General features: G+C 32.5%; 5 protein-coding genes across 14 annotated transcripts in view; 3 read left to right on the top strand and 2 right to left on the bottom strand.

Moving 5' to 3' along the window:
- Positions 1–127: 127 nt before the first annotated feature.
- On the bottom strand, positions 128–2,386 carry slim (scruin like at the midline). 2 transcript variants are annotated; one of them, XM_035882783.2, is made up of 4 exons: positions 1,913–2,386; positions 1,107–1,804; positions 688–1,017; positions 128–602 (listed from the first exon to the last, which is right to left on the bottom strand). In XM_035882783.2, exons 2-4 carry the CDS (start codon positions 1,779–1,781, stop codon positions 429–431), a joined length of 1,179 nt encoding a protein of 392 aa, XP_035738676.1. In that variant the 5' UTR covers positions 1,782–1,804; positions 1,913–2,386; the 3' UTR covers positions 128–428. The 2 variants fall into 2 exon arrangements, with proteins under 2 accessions (XP_035738676.1, XP_035738675.1); XM_035882782.2 differs by having other exon boundaries at positions 131–602; positions 1,107–2,385.
- Positions 2,387–3,191: 805 nt separating this feature from the next.
- LOC118448909 (RWD domain-containing protein 4) lies at positions 3,192–6,037 on the top strand. 3 transcript variants are annotated; one of them, XR_014982818.1, is made up of 6 exons: positions 3,192–3,421; positions 3,673–3,782; positions 3,861–4,056; positions 4,141–4,347; positions 5,787–5,810; positions 5,898–6,037. XR_014982818.1 is itself a non-coding variant. In XM_085660639.1 (5 exons), the coding sequence occupies exons 1-4, from the start codon at positions 3,317–3,319 to the stop codon at positions 4,306–4,308; spliced, it is 579 nt and encodes a 192-aa protein (XP_085516765.1). In that variant the 5' UTR covers positions 3,192–3,316; the 3' UTR covers positions 4,309–4,347; positions 5,440–5,575. The 3 variants fall into 3 exon arrangements, 2 of the variants coding, with proteins under 2 accessions (XP_085516765.1, XP_035738726.1); XM_085660639.1 differs by lacking the exons at positions 5,787–5,810; positions 5,898–6,037 and adding an exon at positions 5,440–5,575; XM_035882833.2 differs by lacking the exon at positions 5,787–5,810 and having other exon boundaries at positions 3,194–3,421; positions 5,898–6,009.
- LOC118448867 (RUS family member 1) lies at positions 4,597–8,101 on the bottom strand. Of its 6 annotated transcripts, XM_035882743.2 has the most exons (11): positions 7,966–8,063; positions 7,253–7,379; positions 6,755–6,826; positions 6,513–6,670; positions 6,246–6,406; positions 5,903–6,095; positions 5,702–5,817; positions 5,437–5,633; positions 5,110–5,363; positions 4,860–5,031; positions 4,609–4,799 (listed from the first exon to the last, which is right to left on the bottom strand). In XM_035882743.2, exons 3-11 carry the CDS (start codon positions 6,822–6,824, stop codon positions 4,729–4,731), a joined length of 1,392 nt encoding a protein of 463 aa, XP_035738636.1. In that variant the 5' UTR covers positions 6,825–6,826; positions 7,253–7,379; positions 7,966–8,063; the 3' UTR covers positions 4,609–4,728. The 6 variants fall into 6 exon arrangements, with proteins under 6 accessions (XP_085516763.1, XP_035738634.1, XP_085516762.1 ...); XM_035882741.2 differs by lacking the exon at positions 7,253–7,379 and having other exon boundaries at positions 4,608–4,799; positions 7,923–8,064; XM_085660636.1 differs by lacking the exons at positions 7,253–7,379; positions 7,966–8,063 and adding an exon at positions 7,612–7,895 and having other exon boundaries at positions 4,608–4,799.
- Positions 5,898–14,947, top strand: part of Traf4 (TNF receptor associated factor 4) — a 27,739-nt gene continuing 18,689 nt past the window's right edge. The window contains exons 1-2 of one of the 2 annotated variants that reach the window (XM_035882754.2): positions 10,164–10,881; positions 11,031–11,147. The gene's annotated coding sequence lies outside the window, so the exon portion shown is untranslated. Of the gene's footprint in view, positions 6,010–10,163; positions 10,882–11,030; positions 11,148–14,947 lie in introns of those variants that run through there. The other variant, XM_035882755.2, reaches the window with a different exon arrangement.
- Positions 7,523–8,664, top strand: LOC146872629 (uncharacterized). Its single transcript, XM_085660674.1, has one exon. The coding sequence runs from the start codon at positions 7,523–7,525 to the stop codon at positions 8,627–8,629; it is 1,107 nt and encodes a 368-aa protein (XP_085516800.1). The 3' UTR covers positions 8,630–8,664.

Genomic DNA, 14,947 nt, shown 5'->3' with positions numbered 1-14,947 from the left:
CAATTATAATCCATCTTTTTTATATACAATTACTTTATGATACTATAGAAATTTTATAATGTAAAAATTCATGAACATGATACTTCTAATAATTTTTAATATTCTTTCTCTAGCAAGGTAAAAATTTTTTTTTTTCGTATATCAAATAATTCCATAATAAAATAATGTTAATAAAATTTAGAACTTGATTAATTCCGTTAGATATAAAAATTGGTTATTGTTTTCTTACGTTATTGTACTGATTTAAAAAAAAAAGCTTAAAAAATTACTTTTTAAAAAATACTTTAAAAGAAGCTTTTAAAAAATACTATGAATAAATTCTAGCAATATTGAAAGATAATTATAATGTTCATGCGATAAATAACCGATAATAATGACCAATGTTCCAAAATATATGACAAGTATCTCAAATGTTAGTGTAAAGTAGATTATATGCAAGGATCGAGTCTTCGAACGAATTTTAATGGTATACCAATGTGAAGCAATTTATCGGGTGATCTTTTTCTCAAATCCGAAATGTAATAATTTAATGCTAGCCAACATATTTCAGATAATTTAGGTATTGTTAACCAAACAGCATAAATAGCATCTGTTCTTGCTGCCTGCAATAAACATTTTAGAAAATGATAAAATGACAAAAGCTTTAATATAATATTATTTGTACAAGAATGATAAAATGATACTTACTTTATCGCGATGCATGCTTACACCACCAAAAGTATACATACGACCTTGAGGAGTTAAAGCAGCAGAATGAAAGAATAAGGGACGTGGAAGTTTACATTTTCTTAGGCAAGTCCATTGCATTTCACTCAAGTCTAGTCTCCAAACATCGGAAAAGACAAAAGTACCATTCGTACCTCCAGAAATAACAACATAAGTTACACCTGTCTTTTCATCCATATATTGGACTATGCCATGACAGCGTCTAGGAGCAGGAATTGTATTATCTTCGCTATCTCCCTGAGTATTTAAAATTGTCCATTTTCTTTTTTCCAGATTAAAAGTTGGTATTTCCTTAAAATCCATGTATATATATATATATATGTGTATATATATTTAGTATTTGTAAGAAGTATTATAGTATTCGCACAAAAAATACTTACTGCTAAACTAAAAGCTTCAGAATCAGTACCTCCACCTATAACATAAATATTCTTTCCATCAAATCCAAGCTCGTGCCTATATCGTCCCATTGGTTCTGACAAATCCTTTCCAGTACAAATGTATACCTTTTCCCACAGTCCAGTTTTAAAATTAAATCTGTGAATATCGCAAGTATATTCTCGGCCAGTTGTACCACCAATGGTATAAAGATATGGCTCGTGAAATAGCAGAGCTTGTCCGTATTGTGGTTTTGGCATGTCACCCTTTGCTGGCACTATTGTTGTTTTGCCATCATCGACGTTACACACATAAAGCTGATTGTTACAGCTGTCACCAAAGGGTACACCTGTTCCACCATAAACTATCAATGCATTGCCCTTCAAAATCACTGCGTTAGATGCTAGTTCATCTGGCAAATTTTCTCGTCCAGGTAAACGTTTCCATTGATTCGTGGCCAAATTAAATTTCCAAATTTCTTTGAAAAGTGGTTTACTAGAGAGCCATATGCGATCATTTCTCATGTCACGATCATAATCGGCGATGCATGGATTAAATCCGCCATAGGAATAAAGATTTTTATGATCGCACACTATTCTGTGTCCGCTTCTTGCTTTTGGCCGTTCTAGGCATCGTGAACGATGCCTCACAATGACAAACGGTTTAAATACATACATTTTATCGTTGCTTCATAACTTTCCTAAAGAACGAACGGTTAGGTTTACGAAGTTTGTTGTTAAATTCTCAAAAAATAAACACTTAAAAATAAATTGGTGCAACAAATTTATGATTAACGTTTTCTACGTGCCTCTTACATACAGACTAATCAAATAATTCTTTCAGATATTTCTTTAATTTCATTTAATGATAACAGAGTTTGTACACAATCACGTAAGTACGTGGCTATACGTTTTACGTTGGTTACGACAGAGGGAAGCAATAATGGCGTCTACAAGAGAAATTTTTTTCTATTTCCTTCAACTTCTCTTTTCACGAATCTTTTGTTACTTCTTCACTGCTTTTGTCCGTTCTACTCGTAATATTCCCTATCGAACACGATTATTTCTTTCTTAATTGTATCAAGTTAATGATACAAACATTTTCGTCGGAAATCTAACCATATATGGAACGGACGAATCTATATAAATCTTATCTACGAAATATTTTTCAATCTCTTTCAAATAGATTTTCTAATCGTCAAATTCTATCCTATATTTCACGAAGTAAAGCCAATGTAGAAGTGATCGCAAGAAAACGTATGAGAAACAATTGACCACCTGAAAAAGTTGATTTTTTGTTCTCTCTTTTTTCTTTTATATGTTTTTATATTTTTTCTTTTTTTTTTTTTTGTATTGAATTGTATTTGCGACTGCGCGTCATCGATCAGCTGAGTGATTTACAGCTGGTTATATAGAATGCAGCTGTGCTAAGCTTGATATATTCGTTTTGCACTTCGTAACTTCCTTCTAGAATGAATCTAATTAAGCGTTAATTGCGCCTTTGCATATTTCAATTTGCATACTCCATTCTTGCTTGTAAACATGTCGATCCTTTGCAACGAAATTATTCAATAGAACTTTTAAATAAATAATATTTTTGATACATAACATTGATAAATATTACTACGTGAAGAAAATATTATTCTTTTATTTATTGCCACATAAAAACACTTTTTCATGCTGAAAAAAACAACTTCAATCTGAGATAATTAGCACAATCAAATACTATGAAGAAATGTATATAAAGTATATATATTTTGTAATTAAAATCAATTATTTGGTCAAAAATAATAAATAGTGAATATATACTTGTATATTATACATTATTTTTATAAAAATCAAATCATTAGTTCGTTTCCACACTATCTATGAAATAAAATTCCCAACACTGCATTTCTTCATAATTTTTTCCTACAGGAGAAAAATTTCTTTTTATATTTATTAATATTTTTACATTATTACTATTACTATATAATATACAACAGTAGTATGCAACATTATTCTCCGCTTGTACCTTGTAATTCATATATTCTCCATACCTATCGCTGAAGTCGCACAGGTTTCATTCTATATATATCTTTTTAGAATGACGCCATCTATAATATTAACTGGAGCTTTGTTGAAGTTTATTTCTAACCTAACTAAAACGCATGATCGGACCTTGAGATATAAACGTGTAAAATTATAAAGAATAAAATAGTTGGAATAAGGAAATGAGTGATGTCGAATTACAAGAGGAAGAAAGAGAAGTGCTACTTTCTATTTATGAGGGTGATCCAGCATTTAATCAGTTAACACCGACTACCTTCCAATACAAGGTTTGATATATTGCAAAAGTTTCATTTTCACTTGAAAAACAAATTTTTCTTACGTCGAATCATCATTATTTGTACTCTTGTGAATATTAATTAAAAATTCGAGAATTAATTTATGTAAAATTAGACCCCAGCAACTTTTGACATTTTGCCAAGTCTTTTTTTTTTTTTTTTTTTTTTTTTGTAAAATTTGAAAAAGAAAAAACGTCACTTTTAATGTAAATATTTACGTCTAAATATATTTTTATATACAGTATGGAGAAGATAATGACATGAAGTCATTCCTATTGGAAATTTCATGGAGTGCGACATATCCATCTGAAAGGCCAAACATCAATATGAATACATTTTACAATAAGCACATGTAAGTGAGTTCACAAGGTCATCTGATTTTTTTCGTATTCTATGGTTTTGATTAAAGGTAAATAATTGGAATATATAGTGTGCAAGAAGTAAAGGATGAATTAGTGAAACAATTAGAAGCAGAAGCAGATCAATGGTTAGGTAGTGCCATGACATATACGTTGTTCCAGTATGTTCAAGAGCATCTTACAGAATTATTATCTATGCAACCAGATTCTATTGCAGAAATAAATTCACAAACCAGTAAACTTAAAATATCAAATGAGAATCAACAGGTAAATGAAAAAAATATGTATTTAATATTCTGTTACATTGTAACAAAGAAATATATAAGAATTAAAAATTTCTTTATCGTAAAGGCGGAAGAAGCTGTAAAAAGGCCAAAGAAAGAACAACTAAGCAAAGCTCAAAAACGTAGACAATGGAATAAAGCAGATGGAAAAGGAGAGAGACCACGAGGGTGGGATTGGGTCGATATAGTGAAACATTTATCACAAACTGGTCCAAAACAGGAACAAGAGTCTTAGTTCAAATTTTCTAAGACTACTGTACAGATTTAAAAAAAGGTGTGTCATATTTTTATAAAATGCTAGAAATAAAGTTTACTCTCTCTCTTTCTCTCTTTCTCTCTCTCTCTCTCTCTCTCTCTCTCTCTCTCTCTCTCTCTCTCTCTCTCTCTCTCTCTCTCTCTCTCTCTCTCTCTCTCTCTCTCTCTCTCTCTCTCTCTCTCTCTCTCTCTCTCTCTCTCTCTCTCTCTCTCTCTCTCTCTCTCTCTCTCTCTCTCTCTCTCTCTCTCTCTCTCTCTCTCTCTCTCTCTCTCTCTCTCTCTCTCTCTCTCTCTCTCTCTCTCTCTCTCTCTCTCTCTCTCTCTCTCTCTCTCTCTCTCTATCTCTCTATTTCTCTCTCTCTCTCTCTCTCTCTTTCTCTCTCTCTCTCTCTCTTGATCTTTATTTTTGGGATTTTTTCCATACACATCTCCATGAATTCATGGGTAAAAGATTAATCTTCAAATTCCATCCTAAAAATATTCAATGTATTTTATATAAACATTATTCTACTATTCATTATCATTACGTACCTTTGTCATCTAAATGTTTTACAAAGGTTTGATACTCTTTTTCAATAATAGTATTTGTATCATAAAAGGTAGTTTCTATGGATGAAAAAGAGCTATGATATTTCTTAGAAAGAAGATATATACGTATTAAAGGAAATGAAGGTTTATATGTTTCAGTCGTTAATAACAATTCCTAAAAGAAAACATATAAGTAGTCAATAAGTTAACGAGAAAAAATGAAAGGACAATTGTGAACAATCAAAAAACTTACAATTGGAAGTCGTTGTGTCATACTTGTTAATATGCCACAAAGGCAAGCATGAAAGTATGCTTTTAATATTTCATTCTGTTCTATGTTTTTTTTTAGTACCACAAAAATAATTTTTTCCTTAATATCCACAAATATTAAATATTCTTTATGTTGAAAATCTTTTAGAAAATCTTCCAATGTATCATTGCCATTTCTTTTAAAAATATATGAAAGTGATACTCCTAATTTTATATGAAAACCACATATATCTTTTGCTAGAAAAAAGAATAAAATTGGTATTGAAATTGTCTTAGATATTATTAGAATAAAAATGGGAATTATTCTTACTAGGTTTCCCCAAAAGGAAAACAGATTCTTTTTTATTAATTTCTGCCGCATCAAGAACGGTTTCATGAATAAGATAATATTTAACTAACAAAGCAAGACGATCTTCATTTAATGTGTTTAACCGTAAAGCTTTAACTGCTGAATAATTGGCATATAAATGCACTGCCACCAAGAAGACATATAATTCTAATAAATATCTGTAAAGAAAAAATTCATACAAGACAGTAATAAATAATTTGTAGAAGAGTAAATCAAATAAAATTACCGTCCATCATAAATGTACGACAGTATGAAAATTCCAACAAAAGATGCAACAAGATTAACACAGGTTTCTTGACTTCCATCTTTAGCTGATACATCTGCCAAATTGTTTTGTAAGGCCTAACATAAAATATAACATGTTAATTACAAATAATGTCTTTCAATGATATTTATATGGGAAATGAATTAATATTTTGCAGGAAACCTGATGTTGCGTTAATGCAGCTCTGGTTGCACCACCGGCTACACCAACAATAGACTTCATTGCGGTTGAAGCACACAATATGGCCATTGAATGAGCTGAGAAATAAGGTATTAGTAATTCCATGCCCATTGCCACATCATTAAGAATATCCGCAAACAATCTCCATTTTTTACATTGTCCATCTAGGTCAGTCCTAATAGATCAGAATGTTTATAATAGAAAGAACAAGTTACATCGTAGATTGATAATATTTAAGATTTGTCATGTTGACATCGATTACAAGATAAAACTTATTAACAGTTTTTATGAGCGGTTCACATAGTAAAACATTTATATAGCTTACCCGTTCCACCATGCAAAAATTATGCGCCCGACCATACCAGTTCCATCTTTTAAAATCCAAGTTATTGCTGCAGCTAAAGGTGTCGCAGTAGATTCTCCAACACCTACTCCTTGCATAATTGAATGAGTTGTGAGAGTACCCATTATGGTACTTGCAAATGCCTATTACATTATTACAATTTTTCTTAAATTAAATTCTATTTTTTTAAACATATAACGACAAATAGAACTCGTTCGCTCGTCTATTCTTTTACATAAGAATTCTAACCTGCACTGTATCCCATATTTGATAAGGAATGTAATCAGGATGAACACTGTCAGGAAATCCTTGAGGTAAAAAAACGTCTTTGATAATCGACAAAATTCCAGATAATAAGGACTTTGCATTTTTCGAGCCAGTTTGTAAATTAATTATCGACGAGCGATCTAACCTCATAACGACAATTATATATTAGAGATATGATAAATGTTATTTATTAAAGATATTTTTAATAAAAAAAAGTAATTCACCTTTTGATCTAACATATATATTATCTTCCTCGTTGCCATATATTTCACTAAATAAAATTTGGTCCTGCATTGCTAATAAAAAAATAACATTTATCGGTATTCACGAGTTTACGTTTGCAAGCACGTTTTTATAAAATAGTAGATGTTTATTCGTTATTAAATTATTTATTATTATATTGTTTATTACACTCGTTATTACTTAATACCTACGTAAATTAATTAATGTAATATATTTTTGAATTTCTATTATTGTTTATTTTATTTGTAATCACATTATTATATCACATTATTCATTAAAAATTGAGTATTTAATTTGATTCGACTGAAATTAGCCGATAATAATACCTGCTATAAAAAGGGGGAGGGGGAGGAAAAACAAAAAGAAATTATTAAAAAAATAAATATGGATTTTTGTGAGTGATCGTAAAATTTGCAGGTTATCTTTTTTACAAAATTTTCTAATCGCATGAATAATGATATAATTCGAAAATATATTACCTGTAAATTATAATGAACGAAAATGAGATACGCAATATATTGGTACGTATTCAGGAAATTGAAAGATTGCAGGCAGAACTTCGAAACTTATTACCGCGTGTGAACAATCGCATGCATATTGAAAAACCTATAGAAAGTTCAAATTTAGAAAGAGAATCATCATCGACTATTCGTTTTCCATCTCTCTTAACATTTTCTGATATAAATGAGAATTCAAATGTTAAAAAAAATGATCGCAACTTCAGAGATATTCGTTCGTCGATGATGAATATGAAAGAGCAATGTGTAAAAAATGTTGCAGCTTCTAAAAAAGCATCCTTAAATACTATTAACAATTCTTTCGCAAAATTGTATTGTACCAGTAACAAGGGACTTCCAAATATATCAGAAAATTCTGTTAAAACTCAGTCAAGAAATTTTAAATCTTCTCATTCGAGATCTGTTTTGAACAATAAGAAAACATCTCACGTTTCAACTATATCCGATAAGATTACTAATAATATTTCAAAAGTTCAAGATCCTACGAAATCCGAGAAGCAGAAGATAAATCACAATTCCAAACTAGGTAATATAAATAAGAACAAAAAGAGTGAAAATGAGCAAATATTGTCGGGAAATAAAAAGATATCAAATTTATCGTCAGATAATTCCAGTGAGTTACGATATTTACATTATGTAATATTAAAAATTTTTATAATAGCCATGGAATTCACCATATACTCCTATCCGCAGACATCGGATGTGCGGGAACACGTGGAAAAATTCGAAAACAATCAACGAATGCTCGTGTGTCAGGGAACTCAGACCGAACGAAAAAGAAGTAACAATCTTACGACGAAAGAAAGAAATTTTAAATACGACGTTTTTGGGAAAATATTGAAACGTTTAGGTTATTGCATTTTGGACGATCAAACTATATCATTTATTGATCGTTACTCGAATGATAAAACAACATATAGTGCTCTACGTAAAGTGAAGAGGTCGCCTTTTATCATTAACGATGTACCGAAGACCGACGAAATTCTTCCTTCCATTAATAATGTAATCATTTGTCAAGATTTTCCAACGAATGATGTTGGTGCTTCAAACTTGGGCGATAATATGTTTACCATTTGTAAGATTATCAAAAAATTCAATGGGATTGATAAATTATCGAAGATCTTTAATATGTCCTTGAAGGAAAAAGGTTTCTCTGAAATCTTACGACGTAACAGTCGATCAACTAAAACAGGAGATAATTTAAACGATCAACTGTACTTAACTCTCGATAGGAATTTACGATTGGAATCGCTCGAGGCAATTGAAACAAAATCGTCTCGTAAGAAGAGACATCCTTTTAAATTTCTTCGTAAAATTTGTATCTGTATAAATATCTGAAGAAAATGATCGAGGAGATATTTCGAAGTGTGCGATTGATTTGCTGATTGATTAAAAAAAATAAAACAAACAAAATAAATAGATAAAAATCAATCAAAATTTTTGGAGCCTGTTGATAAGTTTGAAAGCGCCATCTAGAAAGGCAATGAACTACAAAAGGATATTCCCCCTGATGATAGACTATATTGATGCACGCGTGTACGTATGGAAAACTTGTGTGCATAAATGCATACAGGTATATGCAATGCTTTGTTACAAAAAGTATATATTTACCTTATCCTGAGAAATATGTTTTTTTTTACAGAAAAATAATTAAAACTCTTGTATAAAATTGATAAAATTGAAACAAAGCGTGTCGTCGATAAATTCTTTGAAAAAATTCATAATGTTGTCTGTAAAAAGAACAATAAAAAACAAACAAAAAAAAAAAAAGAAAGAAAGAAAATAATTTAAGAAAAAGATCGAAATATGAATCGAGAAAATGAACGAATTGATTAATTCAATTTCAATTTCTTTTAGGTAGGCATTAGATTGAAATTGAATATAGAAATTGAAATGAAGAGGATATAGTTGAATGCACTGGAATAGCGCGAATAAACGATCGAGACGAGAAGTTAGAGGTTCGAATCCAGCGTCGTTATCCCCTCCGTTCGTTCAGACCCTCTCGTTTTGCAGTCAACGACTCCACGGATGGTGGTGCTGCACTTGCGTGCACACTCGTGGATCGAGGACTACGACGGCGTTGTGCATACAGAGACGCAATAGAAAGGTGCAAGCTATTTCTCAGAGTCCATAGAACGACATAAAGGCGAGCTGATGTACGACGATCGATCGATAAATCGAATTTAGAAGAGATTACGTAACAACGTTAGAATTTACAGAACCAATTCGCCGATCGACTTTTAGCTTACGAATGCATTTAATTTAAAATTCCGCATAAAGCTTTACAATTTAACTGATTTACCTGATAATAATAATAAGGTAGTAGCCGTAAATGGTATTCGACAATTCGCATGCCGTTTGCGTGTATTACCTGGACGTATTCCAAACTTAGAATTCCACGAATGTTCACGCATCGTGGAATTAACTTGATTTCTCTTTATTACAGACACTAGTTGCTACTCCATAACACTAGGGAGTTATTGGTAATGTAGCAAGATCAGACATATACAGGTACACGGGCATACACTTGTTAAGAGAATCGTTGTACAACAAGAAGAAAGAAAAATAATGGAGACTGGCTAGGGACCAACTAAAGACCGCGTAGTACTTATCCGTATACTTAGCAAGATCATTTTCTTTCAACACTCAGCCTCGATTCTTTATATCCTGTCCTCCTTCATCCGGTCAATCTCCATTTCAGGAAGAAGAAGCCTCAGAAGTATTACCTCTTTTGAAAAAATATCGATAGAAATAGCGATGGTCGTTTAAAATGGGGGAAAAAAAAGAAAAAAAAAGAAAAAAAAGAAAAAAAAAAAAAAAGAAAAAAAAAGATCAGAAAGGAATTTCAATCCCCTTTTACCTACGACATACATACTTACATACTTTTCTCTCGTCATCCTGTTTTCCTCTTTCCTCTCGTTACCTTTTGTCTCCTTGTCGGTCTTCTTCCTACGTATATCCTCCCCACTCTGATATATCCCACGATCCCTCTCTGTCTCTGGCACTTCCTGTGTTCCGCCACGTTCACCTGTCCGCCGGCACACCGTCACCATATCGCTACCACACCACCTGCCTTCGTAAAAGCACCTAGGTGCAAGGCACAAGGCGAACGTGGCTAAGCTATGTCCTAGGGAGTAGAGACTTTAGTTTCGTGGTATATCAGTTCTCGTATCGCCTACCAACAACAAGTGTGTGACTCTCCTTGTGTGCAACAGAGGCTTAACTTATTCTACACCTCTCTATCTCTCTGGAAACTCAACGCAGTCAATGTTAAGCTACCGTTGACTTCGGTCACTCATCGCGAGTTTTCCCTTTCGTCGAAGATAACTACTCGTACTATTCAAAGATCAATCATATATATTTTGGTAATATCTTATCTCTCTCTCTCTCTCTCTCTTTCTCTCACTCGCTTTCTTTACTTCTAAATATATTCGGGCACATGCAATCGTGGATTCCAAACGTGCTTTTATTGGCTTAAACCACTTGTTGCGCCTCTCGAGAGCCTCGGTACATATACATACTTTGTGTTGCTTTCCTGACGTTCGATAACAGTAAGGTTGTGATCCAACGACAATTTTCCTCGACAAGTGGTAAGTTTATTCGTTGATACTTAAGCTAATATCTAAGCAATCATGATTGCATTGTTGAGATATATTGAATCTACGGATTTTTATTATTATTATTATTGTTGTTATTGTTGTTGTTGTTGTTGTTGTTGTTGTTGTTGTTGTGTTTGTAGGAATTGGAGAACGTTGGATTTATTATCAAACGAGATATTTATCATTCAACTTTTCTGTGTTTCCTCACAACGAAAATCATAGACTCGCTTTAGGATGACATCCAATTATCTTGTTCGGTAAGTCAATCTTTTCATAATTCGTTATTCACATTTTGAAGTTTTATCATCGCGTTAAATATTTATCCGTTAAATATTTTCACCAAGAAAACTTTCGATTACATTGTCAACGATAGCAGAGAGAGAAAGAGAGAGGAATACTATAATCAGAAAATCTCCAAGGAGTCGAACGATTCGATTTGAAACACAAATTCAATGGATTGATATTCGTGTCAGGTAGAAAAGCTATCGGATCAATGGACACCTTGTAAATGTGTAAGCGAACACCGGATCAGTCTTCGCGTACACGCACGTTAAAGTTTTCTTCTTTTGAATTTGGATACCGATACTGGATACTAATCGATACGAACGCGTAGACCGTAGATAAAATTATAAATAAAATTCTCAAGTTTACTAAGGAGAGAGAGAAAGAGAGAGAGAGAGAGATGTTGTCAGACTAATGTAAGATGAATCAGAATAGATAAGAACTTTGTATTTATTTTTATTTCTGGCTATATTTGAAACATCTTTTTTGAAATAGTTCTGCATTTGTGACTTTAGATTGTAAATGCGATAACCTTAAGATCATTGCGGAATAATTCTTTGATAATATCGTTCGTTACCTTCATTTCGTTACAAGTAGCAAACATAATTAAAAATGATAACGGGAAGGAGGGCAAACATTGAATGCAATTAATGGTAGCTGGTGTTATCTCAAGTTTGTTGTATTGTACATATGATGCATAAGAATCGTATGAGACGACTTTTGAACTTCGTTCTTTACGATGCAGATAATGCTGATGGTTATTATTATTATTATTATTATTATTATTATTATTATTGTTATTGTTATTATTATTGTTATTATTAAATTCAAGACTAGTAAGATTCTATAAAAGGAAAGCCTAAAGAGGTCACACGTACCTATTTACACACGCCCACGAAACTGTTTACCTATCTAGCAAAGCAGCCTCGCGGCGGCTACCATAAACGCGACCGGCCACGTTATTGCCGTTTATCTATTTCTGTCTCTTAATACATTGCTTACGTACCTTTGGAATTTGCTGGTAAATACATAAAGAAGCAAAAGGATTCTGTGGCCGAGCAAAGACCAAAATAATACATTATCTTTCTATAGATTTTTGGAGAAAAAAAATTTGACATTTCCTTCCGACTTTCATACGTCTTTTTTAATTTAATTATAATTTGAAAATACGCGGGCAATAACTTCTACGAATTTTTTTTTTTTAACATTATATTAACGATATTTATAGAGATCTTTCTTTTTTTTTTTTTTTCTTTATTTGACATTGATTTTTTTTTCTTCCAAAAGTCAACGTAAAACGTAATGAATCTATCGAGTAGAAATTTAAGAGAAAAACATAAAGAAAACGAAAAAAAAAAGGACAGAAGGAAATCCCAAAAAAAAAAAAAAAAAAGAAATGATAAAAAATTCTTGAGAAAAGTTGAGAAACAATAAAATGGTAAAGGAGAAGAAGAAGAAGAAGAAGAAAAAGAAGAGACTTCCTCAGCGTCTGACATTTGCTTGCCATTTGTTTCCTGCACGCTCGGACGTTTCTACCTCGCATACGAATTATAAAAGAATTATTGCGAAAGGATAGAATATACATACGTAGATGCACATACACACACACACACACACACACACAGAAATCCGATACCAGAATCGATAAAATTCTTTCGGTCGAAAGAAAAAGGGAGAAAATTTAATCGTCGTGAAACGACGGAATGTCGAATCTCGATTTAATACAAACGTATTATATAGTCCTAGGATTTCCAAAGAAAAATGTTGTTGGACCTGTAGAAGAAGAAGAAGAGGAAGAAGGAGGAGAAGAAGAAGAAGAAAGAAAAAGGCGAATTCTCGAGCGAATTCACCTGAAACGAGGCCAACTAACTCGTCGAATGATACTTCAAGCTTAATTGTTGGTAGTTATATAGAAATCGAAATAGTTTATATACTCTACGAAAGATAGGAATGTAGAGAAAAGTATCTTCCTGAATTGACATTTTCCTGTTGCTCGCCTCCGTGGCCGTTCACACGTGCCACGCGTTAAACTCTTGTATTTCAATAGTATTCATCTACCCTGTGTCCGATTGCGGATCGATCTCGATATTCATATAAACATTAGATTTAGATAAATACGTCGTTTTATAATTTTCGACGATTAGTTTTTTGATCGTGAATATACATAAAGGAAAAAAAAAAAAGAAAAAAAAAATAGAAAAATCGAAGGAAATTTCAATGAAAAACTTGATCGAGATAGATGGATAAAATTGGATCTCTTATATGGATGTGATTAGTTGTTCAATCGAGACACTCGGTATCAACGAGCAAGCCAATCTTTTCTCGAACTCGACTTCTAGCAAACTTTCTCTCATCTCCCCGCATGGGGATCTAACGTAAGTAAATGTTTTTCCTTTTGGTAAAACTTTGCAGAACTTTTTTCTTTTACGTTTCAACGTTCGTAACATACATGATATTTATTATTTGAATATTTCGATATTTCAAGGATCATGAAAGAAGAAAGATTAGAATTGTTTCTTTGGCAAAGTCGATCTCCCTATCGATCATCCGTATAATTGAGTAAAAAGATGACTGAATTTAAAGGATCACGATCGATTATTGTCGATCGTATGCATTAAGCACGTTTGCTTGCAGTTATCCTTGCAGCTGCCTGCAAGCCCGTAGAGAGCCAGGCACAGGCAGCCTCTTGACAGCTGCAGCTTTTTCCATCTACACTGGTTACTCTGGTTTTAATGCCGTAACTCCTTCGCTCCAGGCCAATACCACTCGATATATAGTGTATGTTATCTGTTAAGAAAGAGGAAAAAAAAAGAAAGAAAGAACAGAAAAAAAAGAAACAGACGAGCTTCACATGGAAATATGGTTTCATCTTTCGGCTTTTTCTTTTGTTATAACTGTGCATAAGTATAAGAACCCACGAGATATATCGTGAGATTATTTATAAGATTATCTTGCTTTCATTTTACGAAACATAAATGAATCTAAATTTTATCTTTTTTTTTCTCTCTCTCTCTCTCTCTCTCTCCTCTTCTATCTCATTATTTCTTTATTATTTCTATCTTGATTAGATACTCCCTCTTATAAATATATCTCTTGAGAGGAAAAAAAACGTTCAATTTTTTCAATGTTTGGTGAGTCTCTTTGTGCAGGCAGGTGTAGAGTCAGTATTCGGTTATACATCATATCTCTACGGAAAGAAAAGAAAAAAAAAAAGAACAAAGAAAAAAAGAAGAAGAAGATAAAAGAACAAAACAGAGAATGAAAAAAGATGAAAAAAAAAGAGAGGGAAAGAAAAACGAAAATAAGAAGAAAAGAAATTCGAGTCGACTCGTGCCTTCTTTAAGTTTCGTGGATAAGCTATTTAAAACGTAGCAGCTTCTGGCACACAGCCTCGCCTTATGTTTGATTTTGCTTGCTCGCTCGCGAAAGCATATCGAACAAACTCTCTTGGCGCGAACGCACAACGTAGAGACAGATGTTTCACGACCTACTCTTCTTTCTTACCATCATCGTTTCTTTCTGCCAGTTTCGTCGACTCGTCGAAAACTTGTCTTCTCATTTTCTTTTTATCCTTTTCTCTCTCTTTCTCTCTTACACGCATACTCGCTCGAAACCTTATAGGAACGCGTGAAGAACGTAGTTAATCGATAATGCGATTACATGTTCTAAGGGTGGGGGGGGGGGGGAAATAAATAAATAAATAAAATAAAAGAAAAGAGAACAAAAAAATCAATCTCATTCGCGCGCGCATTCCAATCGTTTAAATGACTCTTCG

The sequence above is a fragment of the Vespa mandarinia genome, chromosome 12, assembly GCF_050613455.1.
Source record: "Vespa mandarinia isolate Hongniang chromosome 12, ASM5061345v1, whole genome shotgun sequence".
Taxonomy (NCBI): Eukaryota; Metazoa; Arthropoda; class Insecta; order Hymenoptera; family Vespidae; genus Vespa; species Vespa mandarinia.
This window is presented reverse-complemented; position numbering and strand designations above follow the sequence as displayed.

Excerpts from the sequence above, each read along its gene's own strand:
- LOC118448909 (XM_035882833.2), top strand. The coding sequence starts at position 3,317 with ATGAGTGATGTCGAATTACAAGAGGAAGAAAGAGAAGTGCTACTTTCT. Across the intron at positions 3,422-3,672 it reads CGACTACCTTCCAATACAAG|TATGGAGAAGATAATGACAT; the intron begins GTTTGATATATT and ends TTTTATATACAG. Across the intron at positions 3,783-3,860 it reads ACATTTTACAATAAGCACAT|TGTGCAAGAAGTAAAGGATG; the intron begins GTAAGTGAGTTC and ends TGGAATATATAG.
- LOC146872629 (XM_085660674.1), top strand. The coding sequence starts at position 7,523 with ATGAAAGAGCAATGTGTAAAAAATGTTGCAGCTTCTAAAAAAGCATCC.
- LOC118448867 (XM_035882744.2), bottom strand. The coding sequence starts at position 6,824 with ATGCAGGACCAAATTTTATTTAGTGAAATATATGGCAACGAGGAAGAT. Across the intron at positions 6,671-6,754 it reads TATATATGTTAGATCAAAAG|ATCGCTCGTCGATAATTAAT; the intron begins GTGAATTACTTT and ends TTATGAGGTTAG. Across the intron at positions 6,407-6,512 it reads AAATATGGGATACAGTGCAG|GCATTTGCAAGTACCATAAT; the intron begins GTTAGAATTCTT and ends ATAATGTAATAG.
- slim (XM_035882783.2), bottom strand. The coding sequence starts at position 1,781 with ATGTATGTATTTAAACCGTTTGTCATTGTGAGGCATCGTTCACGATGC. Across the intron at positions 1,018-1,106 it reads CTGAAGCTTTTAGTTTAGCA|GAAATACCAACTTTTAATCT; the intron begins GTAAGTATTTTT and ends ATGGATTTTAAG. Across the intron at positions 603-687 it reads TAAGCATGCATCGCGATAAA|GCAGCAAGAACAGATGCTAT; the intron begins GTAAGTATCATT and ends TGTTTATTGCAG.